Source organism: Phodopus roborovskii, unplaced genomic scaffold (assembly GCF_943737965.1).
Source record: "Phodopus roborovskii unplaced genomic scaffold, PHOROB, whole genome shotgun sequence".
NCBI lineage: Eukaryota > Metazoa > Chordata > Mammalia > Rodentia > Cricetidae > Phodopus > Phodopus roborovskii.
The window spans coordinates 11,670,054-11,682,916 of NW_026125059.1; the positions used below are offsets into that span (position 1 = coordinate 11,670,054).

At 44.0% G+C, this 12,863-nt stretch overlaps 1 protein-coding gene across 2 annotated transcripts in view; it reads right to left on the bottom strand.

The window, feature by feature from the left end:
* Nucleotides 1-5,752: 5,752 nt before the first annotated feature.
* Nucleotides 5,753-12,863, bottom strand: part of Arfgef2 (ADP ribosylation factor guanine nucleotide exchange factor 2) — a 75,083-nt gene continuing 67,972 nt past the window's right edge. For both annotated transcript variants that reach the window (XM_051186094.1, XM_051186087.1), the window contains exons 37-39: nt 12,145-12,283; nt 10,028-10,145; nt 5,753-9,275 (exon numbers count right to left, since the gene is read on the bottom strand). In XM_051186094.1, coding sequence (XP_051042051.1) covers nt 9,099-9,275; nt 10,028-10,145; nt 12,145-12,283 — 434 coding nt within the window. In that variant the 3' untranslated portion in view covers nt 5,753-9,098. The remainder of the gene's footprint in view (nt 9,276-10,027; nt 10,146-12,144; nt 12,284-12,863) is intronic.

The following is a 12,863-nucleotide window of genomic DNA, read 5'->3' on the forward strand; positions in this document are numbered from 1 at the left end:
GGATGCTCTTCTACATCTAATAATGGCTGGCTCCCTTTGCGTTTGGTTGCAGAACAATGATAGCTCCTCAGGGATGCTTTACCACTCTCTGAAATTGCCTACTCCACCTTAACTTTAACTCAACAGTACACCATTTATTTAGCCAGTAAAAGGCAGGCTGCCCAATTTGACACAAATTTCAGGAAACAAACACTTATTCAATAGATATTACACTGGAAGAGCATGCATTGTTTATGTAAGTTTCCCATTGAACTGGGCATTCTGTATCTTTTTTGTTTTTCAAATCAGGGTCTCTCTGTGTAGCACTAGCTGTCCTGGGCTCTGTAGACCAGGCTGGCCTCAAACTCACAGAACTCTGCCTGCCTCTGCCTCTCCAATGCTGGGACAAAAGGTGTGTGCCACCACTGCCCAGCTGAGCATTCTTTATCTTATCTAGCAGGCTTGATTTCATTATATCATTCTGAGTTCAAATGTTTTTAAACATTTATTTATTTATGTAGGGGGAGGGGTACAAGGGTGCATGTGTGAAGGTCAGAGTGCAACCAGTGAGAGTCAGTTCTTTCCAGTTTGTGGGCTCCAGGGATTGAACTCAGGCCCTCAGTCTTGGCAACAGTGCCTTTACCCTCAGAACCAGCCCCTCATTAGGCTTTCTGTCTGGCATTTATAAGTCTCTGCAATTAATTATCTGCCATCAGCCCAAGGACTCTTATGAAAGACCTTAGGACTTAACTGCTGTGGTTTATAGCTGTGACCCCAGTATCTAGCACACCCTAGCTGCTCAATAAAGATGTATTTGGCATTTTTTCTTTTTAAGGTTTATTTGTTTTTATTTTCTGTGCACCATGTGCAAGCAGCACCCAAGGAGGCCAGAAGAGGACGTTTGTTCCCCTGGAACTGGAGATTAAGGATGGTTGTGAGCCACCATGTGGAAGCTAGGACACCAGATCTCATTACAGATGGTTGTGAGTCACCATGTGTTTGCTGGGAATTGAACTGAGACCTCTGGAAGGACGGCCAGTGCTCTTAACCTCTGAGCCATCTCTCCAGCCCCCATGAGCAATTATCTTAAATCATACTAATCTGCTTCTCCAAAACAACCATTTCCTTCTAGCCTTGGGAAGTAGAAAGCGAATGAATTGCCTGTCTTTCATCTTTGCAGGTCATCCATAAGGCCCAGCGATATAACTCAGTTATAGAGCATTTCCTGGCCTAAGCAAGACCCTGGGTTTTGTTAGAAATCTAAGTTCAAGGTCCTAACATAAGAGATCACCACTCAGTTGAAATGCCATGGCAAAATTTGATCTAGACTCTAAAGTCTAGACCAGTATGAAAAATTTCTACACCTTGATAAGCTTATCTACCAAGGCAGCAAAACAAATCAGACCAAATCAAACCAAATTAGAAAAAGCCCACATTTAATGGATACAGTGCTCCTGGATGGTCTTCCAGTCCCCCAGAGAGGAAACAGGAAAGGGAAACAGGAAAAACCATGAGTCTGTTCTCTGGGGGACAGTTTAAATACCCTGTGGGAGTGGTCTTGAGTATCTCTAGGGGAAGGGTCATCATTTGGTGGGCTTTCTGAGATGCAGCAGGGTTTGGAGGGAGATGGGGGAGGGGACCTTGGATGGAACCTTCACCATAACACAGATCTCAGCCTTCCTTAGTACCATTATGTTGGGATCCCCAACCATAAAGTTGTTTTTGTTGCTACTTCATAACTAATTTTGCTACTGTTATTATGAATATACTATAAATATCTGTTTTCTCATGGTTTTAGGTGACCCCTGTAAAAGGGTCATTTGACCCCCCAGGTTGAGAACCGCTGCTCTAGATTCTAAGGTGTGTTGCTCACATATGAGCAAGCATGGGGGTGGGGAGGCAGTAAGTGTGTTGTGTTTTAATTCTACGCAGGTGGTTAACTGCATCTTTTCCTCATTGGCTGGTGTCTGACCTCACATTCTTTCTCTATCGGCTAGCCTCAAAAGGAACTGAAGAACTGAGCATGGTGATACAAACCTTTAATCCTAGTTGAAGTCAGCTTAGTCTACAGTGTGACTTCCAGAACAGCCAGGGCTAAACAGAGAAACCCACTCCCTCCCCCAAAAAAAAAAATCAAAACAAAAGGAAACATGAAGGAAGGCAAAGGAAATAAAGGAGAGATAACAAGATTTGAGCTGGGTGGTGATAGCACTCACCTTTAATCCCAGCATTCAGGAGGCAGAGACAGGCAGATCTCTGTTGAGTTCACCAGCATGGTCTACAGAGCAAGTTCCAGGACAGGCTCCAAAACTGCACAGAAATCCTGTCTCAAAAAAAAAAAAAAAAAAAAAACAAAAAAACAAAAAAGGAGAAAGAAAAAAGACAAGTTTTGTAGTGTGATAAAAAGATTCTTAAGTTTTCTTACAATTTTATGCTCAGTCCCAATATCACACACACAAACACATACCCCAACATTACACACACACAATAAGCAAACATATCCACCATCATACACATGCAATAAACACATATACACATTATACATGTACACCACACACATATCACACATACACACACCACATACAATACACCACACAAACACACACACATCACTTACACATACATATACATCATTTATATACCCACATACCCTGAATACAGGCTTATATCCTGCATTTAACATCAGTATCTCTGAGCTTTGATAGATAGCTCAAAAGCTGAGCCAAGAAGACCAGGTCTGTTTGAGAATAAGCTCCCCTCTCTTCCCCCATACTATGTCTCTGGGTAGCAACGGAAGAACTCTGCACAAATGGGTGCCTTAGAAAAGCTCATCTTCAAAAAAAAGAAAAAAAAAGAAAAAAAAAGAAAAGAAAAGAAAAGCTCATCTTCGTGGCGCATGGTGAAGCCTAAGGAGCACCACTACCTATGCTTACTTAGTGTTGGCTATAACTACTAATGATTGTTTTGGAAGTGAAGACAATAACTGAGCCAAATTCCAAGTATTCATTCATGCCATTGCCTTTGTTTCCAAATACTAACAAAACAATCTGTCTAAAGTATGGAAAATCATCCTGAAAAGGTATATTTCCTATGGTGCTCCACAGGAAGATATCTTTGGATTCAGAAGGGTGTAGGCATATTTGCTTGTGCCTTTAGAGACCAAGTCTTCTTTTGGTCCCATCTCACATTTAAAGCCCAACTGAGATGAAAGAGGTGCCCATTGCTAAAACCCCAGAGTCTGGAGAGTGAAGAGTAGCAACTCTGCCAGGGCAATCCCCCCCCCCAAGGGCAATCCCCCCAGGAGAAGTCCCCCTCCCCTAGGGGAAGTGTTACAGTCCTGTTCCATTCTGCTCTGCCCAAGGTTGTCTCTGCCCCACCACAAAAGATCTTCACTCAAACCTCATTCAAGAGATTTATTGGGAGGGAAGAATCCAGGAGTGGCTGCCTCTGCCAGTGTGGAAGGAGGCAGCTGGACAGCCACAAGTTGAACAGACAAGGGTTTATATAGGGCTTTCCCAGGGAGATTCCCAGGGTGGGGATTGGTCAGATCTCAATCCTTGAGCCCAGAGTGGCTAGATCTGGTGCGCAGGAATTGGTTAGTTTTCTGCACTAGGTTCAGATTTGGCTCTAGTTTCAGGCAAAAGTGTGTTTCTTTTACTGGTCCTTTTTGGCCTTTTGGCTCTAATTTTAGGACCAGGGTGTATTTCTTTCACTGTCTCTAATTCCAGGGACAAAGTGTGTTTCTTTGGCACTGGTTTCAGGGTCAGGGTGCATTTCTTTGGTTCTGGCCGCAGGGCCAACGTGTGTTTCTTTGGCTCTGCTCAGGGTGTTTCTTCAACTGGCCCTCTTTCCCGACATTTTTCATAAATCTCAAATCCCAAATTCTCATTCCCACACTCGGTGCTACCTGAGACCAGTCCCTGCTTGGAATAATCCTCTGCACACTGTGATTATGTATCACTCTCATTGGTTAATAAAGAAGCTGATTGGCCTATAGCAAGGCAGGATAAAGTTAGGCGGGACAATAAAACTGAGGATATAAGATTAAGAAAAGGCAGAGTTAGATGAGTCACCAGCCAGCCAGAGAACGAGTTGGACATATAAAATGGGTTAGAAGTAAAAGCCATGGGCCTTGGGGCAGCACACAGATGAATAGAAATGGGTTAAGTTGTAAGGGCTAATTAGAAACAAGCCTGAGCTATTGGCCAAACATTTATAATTTACATTAAGCCTTGAGGCTTATTTGGGAAGCAGCTACCAGGCATTTGGGAACAGACTATCAGGACAGGAAAAGTCTGCCTACAAGCCCCCTCTTTAGAAGACTTCGTTCCATCCCTGTTCTACTTTTCTCCCTCCTCACAGGCAATCTGTCCACAGACCAAGTAGGTCAGCTCATCCAGAGAGTGGTTCCTTTGAGTCCTCCCTGAAGTAACATGGTTCGGTGGAGACAACTTGCTCGGGTGGAGACACTTTAATCGGGTGTGTGTGCTAGGAGGAAGAGGGTCTCTCTCTCTCTCTCTCTCTCTCTCTCTCTCTCTCTCTCTCTCTCTCTCTCACACACACACACACACACACACACACACACACACAACTTTGTGGTACAGATTGAATCTTGAGGTGGAAATGATGCAGGCTATGGGCCAGTTGGTGAAGCCTGAGAATTCTACCTTTGAAGCTGTTGTTACAGCTCATTGGTAGTGTTTGTCTAGCATGCATGAAATCTTGGATTTGAGCCCCAGAACTGCATAAAAACCAATGCAGTGCACCCCTCATAATGTCAGCACTGGGTATATGGAGCCAGGAGAATGAGAAGTTCAAGGTCATCCTCTGCTACATAGCAAGTTCAAAGGTTAACCTGGGTTATATGAATTCCTCCCTCACCCTACCCCCTAAAAGATTGGGGATATAGCTCAATGGCAGAACACCCGTCATGCATGCCTTTACTCAGGAGCTCAACCCTCACCATCACATACTCAAGGTTCATCAGTCTTACCATCTCCCTCCAACACTCAAGGGCCAGCACGGAGGAGGAGCAGAAAGGATGTAAAAGCTGGAGAAGAGGAGAGTTGGGGAATGGTGTCTCCTGCAGAAGGGGAGGGTTGGGGAAAGATGTCTCCTGGAGAAGGGGAGAGTTGGCGAATGGTGTCTCCTGGAGAAGAGGGGTGTTGTGGAATGGTGTCTCCTGAGCACGGCATAGCTGTTGCATTCTTGAACTCACAGCAGTTGTACAATAAGTATGAGGATGATACTCTGTGACTACTAGACTACCCAAACAATGGACACCAAGAAATTATAATTCTCCAGGAATCTCATACTAGGAAAGGAAAAGGCCTAAATAAAGCCTGGACCAGCCAGAGGGATCCCATCACACACACTTAACAGACTACCCTGCAAGGGAGTGGAACCCAGACAATGATGGGTCAGTAACTGGTGACACCACACCTTGACCAGGACTGCTGTTATACATATTTCTTGCTTTTTACTTTTAATTTTTAACTTATTATTGTGTGTGTGTGTGAAGCACCGAGTGTGGAGACCAGAGGAACCCTTGTGAAGTAGGGCATCTGTCTGCACCTCTGTGTGGGTCCCAGGGATCAGACTCAGCCCACCAGGGCTTACAGATCAGACCCTTTTACTTAAGCCATCTCCTCTGCCTGGAGCCAAATCCCACTACCAACCGGAAACTACAAGTTTGTATCTGCTCTGGCAACAAACTCAAACTAGCCCAACCTATATTGCTTGAGAGAATATAAATTATAACAATAGGAGCAGCTTTACTTTTTAAAACTTTATTGATTTTCCACCTGATCAAAGCATGGGGGTATTTAACAGTATTATACATAATATTTTTACATAGAAAACTTTACATAGCATTTCATATTATATAATTCTGCTTTATTCTTTCAAAAATGTTTACATCCATTGGGCAAGGAATGCTTTCCATTAAATTATCAATATTAAATGCACTTAATCATTGTGTATGGATGAAATCAAAGTCATTAGTAACTAACTTTTGGGCATTTTAAAGAGGAAAACATACATTTTTTTTGCACATAAAGAAATGTTTGATGCAAATATGCAAGATAAAATTTTTCTAAAAAATGAGAACACTGAGAAAAACCACACATTTGATGAGTGCCACTTTCTGAGAGCAAGGGTTTTCAGGTGGATTCCTTCTTTAAGACCCTCAGCTTTGGTTATTTTGCTTCTCAAACCATAAAGCTGCTGGTAGTACAACTCTAGGTCCAATGTGAGCTTCAGCTTACCTTACCACAAATAATGAGACAGAGTTCGGAAGGATCCAGTGCCTATTGCAACCGGTATCCACTAGCGCTGTAAGCAACAAACACCTGAGTAGGGCGGCCACACCTGCATGTGTCAGCACCTTCTTTTAATAACTAGAAAGACAACTAAATATACAGCCATAATCACAAAAGAATTAGTTGTTTTTTTTTTAAGGGTGGTGTCTTTATAGATTTTCTGAATTTTGTACAAAAGTCACCTACTGGAGGAAAGTGCTTTCAGACATTACTACACAATTTTTCTGATGTCTGGTTTAGTTGTACAGGATGAGAGAAGGTGTGTTTGGCTCTGAAGGTGCACATTTGATATACATCCCCACTCTCTGTCTGTTGCTCAGATGCCAAAGCTGGTGATTTATTTTCTTAACAGACAACAACAGAATTGCTTGGAACAGCAGCTTGGGGACAGCAGCTTCTTTAGAGACCCCAGCACATAAACCGACACTTAAAGCATTGTGATAAAGAAATAAGGCCTTGGAAGATGCTCTACCCTCCCTCCTCCATGCTGCAGCCAGGCAGCATCTGCCTGTGAGGACACACAGCTGTTCTTTCTCTGCACTGGTGTCCGGTGGGCTCAAGCTACATTTGCCATGAGAAAGAATAGACTTGTTCACCACGAAGAATTTATACTGAATGGCTTGTTTCTGGAGGTCAGGGACACCACTGCCACTGACAAGAAAAATTACCCTGAATGGTTTTACATTGTTTTTTAAAAGATCTATTGCTGTACAATTCAAATGCATCATTCAGAAAAATCAATCTTTTTACATAACAAAATTATAAAGACATTCAAGCCTGAATATCTAAGCAAGTAAGAAAACACACCGACACACTCCCTGCCCTATAAGGGGCAAAAGTTACAGAGGAGGCAGGGAACACTGGGGGAAAAGGGCTAGTGTAAATGGGTGAAATGTCATATGACAGGGGAGGGAAAGTCACCAGCAAGGGACACGGCTTAGGCAAGATGCACCGACTGAACATGCACGCATGTTCCCTGGCTACATGGGTGATACAAATGCTGCAGGGACCACTGATAACTGAGGTCATGCTGAGTGGCAACACCAGGGAGAACATCTCAGGCACAGGTCTGTGGTGCAGCAAAAAAAATGTAACAGACTCCAAGACACGCCAGTTCACCGTGTTCACACTCTCCCCTTCACTAACATTCTCCCACAGTCCCGTCCTTTGAGGTGCACAGCCCTCTCAGCTGATGTGTTCTAGTGATAATCCCAACCTGCTTTTTTTTTTCTTTGGTAGAGAAATTAAATACCTTTTGGGAAATAAAAGCATAAATACAAGTTCTGCTGGCCAAACTGAGCATATGGCAAGGCTGTCAAAAAAAAAAAAAAAAAAAAAAAAAAAAAAATAGCAAAAGCACTAGGACTCCCCTCTCTAGAAAGGAAAAAGGGTCCAATTCCACAGACGCACTCCCAAGGGATGACTAACTTCTAAGGCACCAGAGTTGACACGATACAACCCCAATTTGTAGGACTTGATGCAGGCAGAAGTCTGAATGTTCCCATGGCATTTCATGACATGGCTCAGCACGCAGTGCTGCTCCAGGTGAACAGTGCAGGAGGGCAGACTAGGAATTGTGTGTTCTTTCTCATGGGCTCCAAATCCATTAGCCTTCCTCTAGCTTGGCTGCTGTGGGTGTTGGGAGCACTCAGAAGTCAGTCTACTGTGGTTGTGGGTGTGGCACCCTTACCAACATAAGGATCCTAGAATCTAATCCTGCCAGACTCCATCTCCTGGCTCTAGTTAACAAAAGCTGTAGGTGCCACCCCTGGCCGTTCTCACAGTCCAGCTGTGCTGGCCCCACAGTAGCTCTAGTTCCACTCATGATGTGGCTGAGGGGGCACCAGAGTGACCCTTATTACACTAAGTTACTGTCCCTGCCTCTGGTGTCACTTCAACAGGGATGGCAAAGCAGCCACACTAACCACCAGGCACTCTGCTGAGGGAAAAACTAAAGAGATTTACTCAAAGAGAAACAAACTCTGGGTCAGTTATTTTGTTTTCATTAATATTTCATGTGAGAGATTTCAGAGATGTGCAATGCATTCTGGAAAATGTAATGGAACCCCCACCCACAAACACTTCAAGGAAGGTTAACCCTTTGTTAAGTTATTTTTCCTACAGACTGTCTCCCACGTTACTAAAACGGAGTCATGAGGCACTACATCGCCTTCAAACCTTGCAAGCGCTTTAAGTTTTCTAAACTCTGCCTTTCATCAAACCTTCAATAATATAACTTTGTGGAATACTTTACAAGTCACTTAGACAATAACAAAACATAAGAAATAACCCTCTTTTCCTACCTTTCTAATCTAACTAGGCTGACCCAAAACTGGCATAAACATTCAAACTTCTCTAGTACATTCAAACAACAAAACACCCAGCGTACTTAGGTGGCAGTTAGCCGTTACAAGGAATTTTATTAACATACTCTCTAATAAACACGAATCTATACAGCGAAGTTCAGTACTTCCAAGGAGAATGACTTCTTCTGACAACACATTTATCGCCAGTCTTGGAGCCCTGCGAGGAAATGGTGGTTTTCACAACAGCTCTGACAGTTCCGTCAGCAAAATGGAACAACAGATGGAGAACAGACTCCCCACCTCTGTGGTACTGGTATGCGGTGGTTTAATGAGACAGACACCATGAGCCTCCGCTGGGGACTGTGACGAGGCCAGTGTACAGATCACTGCTATCCAGGTCTGAACCCCAACTAGAAGGTTGGCTTCTTGTTTGCCAGTTGGGATGGCATGACGGATACTCTGCAGAACCACAGAGTGACCGTGGGAGCCAGTGCTACCACGTCGATGACAATGCTGCTGGCACTTGTGATGACTCCTCTGGAATCCATATCTTATACACCAGGCCTATCCTCAGGAAGAACTTCCGAAGAACTGCTCGGAGCTCAGGGATCAGGTCGAACTGCATGATTTCACACAAGTAGGGGTAGTACACTGGAGCGTGTGCTTTGAACTTGCAGTGAGGAAAACAGAATGCCAAGTTAGACATGGAACTTTTTTTTTTTTTGCAGTTTTCCATTTATCTCAATTTAAACAGCAATATTCTACAACATTGCTGCTTTTTCTTATTACTAACACTTGTTACAGCTAAAACTTATTTTAGCTGGATGATGTGGTGGAAGGCTAAAATAGGAATATTGCAAGTTCTGGGCCAGTCTGGCTATGTAGCCAGACTCTCTTCATGAAAACAAGACCTGGGTGTGACTTAGTTGGTAGAGTGAGTGCCTAGCATGCATGATGAAGCCTTGGGTTCAATCCCCAGCACCACACAAAGCAAATAAATAAATCGTATCATGCTACAGAAGTAGAGGCAGAAGGATCAGATAATCCTAGGCTAGCCTGGGCTATATGAGGCCAGATCACAACACCTACAACCAACATTCCTCCCCCTCATTTTTATGATATTGAGTTTCTTTGAGATATAATAGCCTTGCTGTCCCCAACAGGCTTCTTTCACTCCATAAAAGGGGGCTCCTAGTCCCCATCACTATTCAGTCTCAAGCCTGACTTCTTGTATTGAGACCATTAGCACTGTCCCCAACAGCCACACACATGGTCACAGGTCATCCTTTCTCAGCCGGGGTTCTTAGGAAAAGCCCTGCTATCTGAAGGTACCCATTTCCTAATGAATTGTCTACAACAGTCACCTCAGGAAAAACACCTAACCTGACCAGAGCCTACCAGAGACATTAGAGTTCACCATACCTTTTCATCGTTTATTTTGAGGGTTTTGGTCAGAAGTAATAGCAGTAGATTCGTCCATGCTTCCCGATGGCTTTCAGAGTTCACAGTAACGAAATAGGCAAGTGCTTCACTGCAAACACTAGAATTAAGAGGCAGGTATGTCTTGACAAGAGTTGGCATTTCACCTCCAGATTTCTTCAGTGCCCTACTGAATCCCTACATTGGCTGTGTCAGCCTGGGCAAACCACCAGGTCCTCATGTCTCTGTCACATGACAGCATGGCTCTGGCAATGGCCAGTGTGATGCTTAGTCAGTCTGTAGCTCACGAAGTACAACAGGACGACTTCTCTGTCCTTAGTTGTCTCTCTCCCTCCTCACCCTGTTAACCAAGTGACTTAAATGTTATACAGCAACCCTGACAAGACAGCCTGTGCTTCAGGGTTGATTTAAGAAATGACCTGACAGCTGGGTGATGATAACACATGTCTTTAATCCCAGCACTCAGGAGGCAGAGGAAGGTGGGGGCTAGTTCCAGGACAGCTAGGGTTGTTACACAGAGAAATCCTGTGTCGAAAAAACAAAAACAAAACAAAACAACAAAAAAAGAAATGACCTGGGTATGGAGAGAGTGGGGCAGGAGTTGAAGACCAGCCTTAGATGGTCCCAAGGAAGGGCGGGGAGAACCATTGTATCTCCTTTAATGACATAACTCTTCTTTCAGTCTAGATTTATTAGTGATGGGGGGTGGCGCACACCTGTAATCCCAACATTTAGGAGGCTGAGGCAGGAGACCCGGAGTTAAAGGTCACCCTTGGCTACATGGTCAGTTTGAGGCAGCCTGGGCTACATGAGACCCTACCTCAAAAAAACAAACAGAAGTCTGTTATAATATTTCCACTGTAAGATAACTGAAAAGGGCATGAAATTATTACAGTAAAAAAAAAAAAAAAGGAGAAAAGAAGCCGGGCAGTAGTGGTGCAGCCTTTAATCCCAGCACTTGGGTGGCAGAGGCAGGAGGATCACTGTGAGTTCAAGACCAGCCTGGTCTACAGAGCTAGTTCCAGGACAGCTCCAAAGCAATAAAGAGAAACTGTCTCAAAAAACAAAAACAAACGAGAGAGAGAGAGAGAGAGAGAGAGAGAGAAAGCAAAGAATTCCATCATCTTAAAGAACACATGACAATAGCTGATTTCTCCCCCTTTCTCTTTTTTGGGTGTGTGTGTGTGTGTGTGTGTGTGTGTGTGTGTGTGTATCCATGTAATGCTAGGAAATGAACTTATGGTGTCATATATGGTAGGCAAGTGATCTACTACTGTACTATGTACTGACCCATCCTCCTTAAATGGCTATCAAAATTTCATTATAGGAATACATCAAAATCATTATGAAATCAATACATTGATAATTGATATACCACTTGAGAGCTAAGAGCCACAGAATAATGTTCCTGTGTGCTGCTACTAGCTGTGTTGGAGACTGTGCCTTCTTCCCACAAGGGGTCAATGCTATGTGCTACTATAAATTTCAGAAGAGTCAGAAGGAGGTTTGGGGGACTTGCGGTGCAGGTTAGTGGTAGAGCATGTACATAGCCTGTACAAAGCCAAATTCAAACCCCATGAGGCTCACCAGCCTTTTGGTGATGCCTAGGTTGTGGGCGGAAACTGGTGGCCTACTGCTTAAACTGGTACACTTCTGTGTGCTGATCTCGATAACCCTATGACCCCGTATCTTCTTGGAAAGAAGGAATGACAGGATGCCAGGACTGACAGCAACTCCTTGGACCTTCTCCCAGGAGGGACAGTAAACTACCCCACCTGGGTGCCAGCGAGAGCCAGATTCCCTCAGTCTCAGCACTCAGAAGTCAGAGAACTTTTTACAGCTCCAGAGAGAGGTTGGAATGCAAAGGAATAGCCCTGCCTACTCTGCTCAGGGTTTTAGGACCTGAAATAGATGAGGCAGCAGAAGGAAGCCAGTCATGAGTATTTCTCTAATACTGGCTGGCCTGAGACTCAAAGAGATTCCCTCGCTTCTTTCTGCCTTTCAAGTCCAGGATAAAAGGGATGTCCCACCACACCTGGCTCTCCTATTTTTTCAATTCACAGAATTATGATGTGAAATTAATGGGTAAACAAACTTACGTTAAAAGTCGCTGCTGTATTTCATCCCAGGAATCCCTGCGGTCCTCATCGACATACATTCTGAACAGGATCCTCAAACAACAGGCCAGGCTGCTGGTTTCTTGTTTGAGAAGATTGGGTTTGGACTTGCCCTTGAAGCCTAGAGGTAAGGCAATCAGGTCAATAGTGCATGTTACCAGCCTGGACAGTACTGAGCTGCCATGGAGGTAGTCCTCTAGTGACACCAAGAAACTGGGAGGCAGATGGTGGCGGTCACAACTCTCCAGGGCGACCTGTGTAGATGCAGTGTTCCTTCCATTTGGCATAGTACAGGCTCATTTCAGACCCAACAGTTCATCTCAGAACCAACAGCTCATCTCAGACCCAACAGTTCATCTCAGACCCAACAGCTCATCTCAGACCCAGCAGCTCATTTCTCAGATCCAACAGCTCTTAAGAATTCTAGTGCTGAGGCTGGCAAGGGGGCCCAGTGGGTGAAGGCACCTACTGTGCAAGCATGTGGAGACCTAAGCCGTCTTCTGACCTCCACAACACACATGCTATGGAATATACGCACGTTTGTGTCACACACACACAATAATTTTAAATTTTAAGAAAGAATTCCCTTTAATCTCAACACTTGGGAGGCAAAGAAAAACAAGAAAGAATGGAAAATGATGGATGTTTTTTGGCTACAAGGCACATATAAGAACACAGTTTTTGAAAGAGTATAAATATAT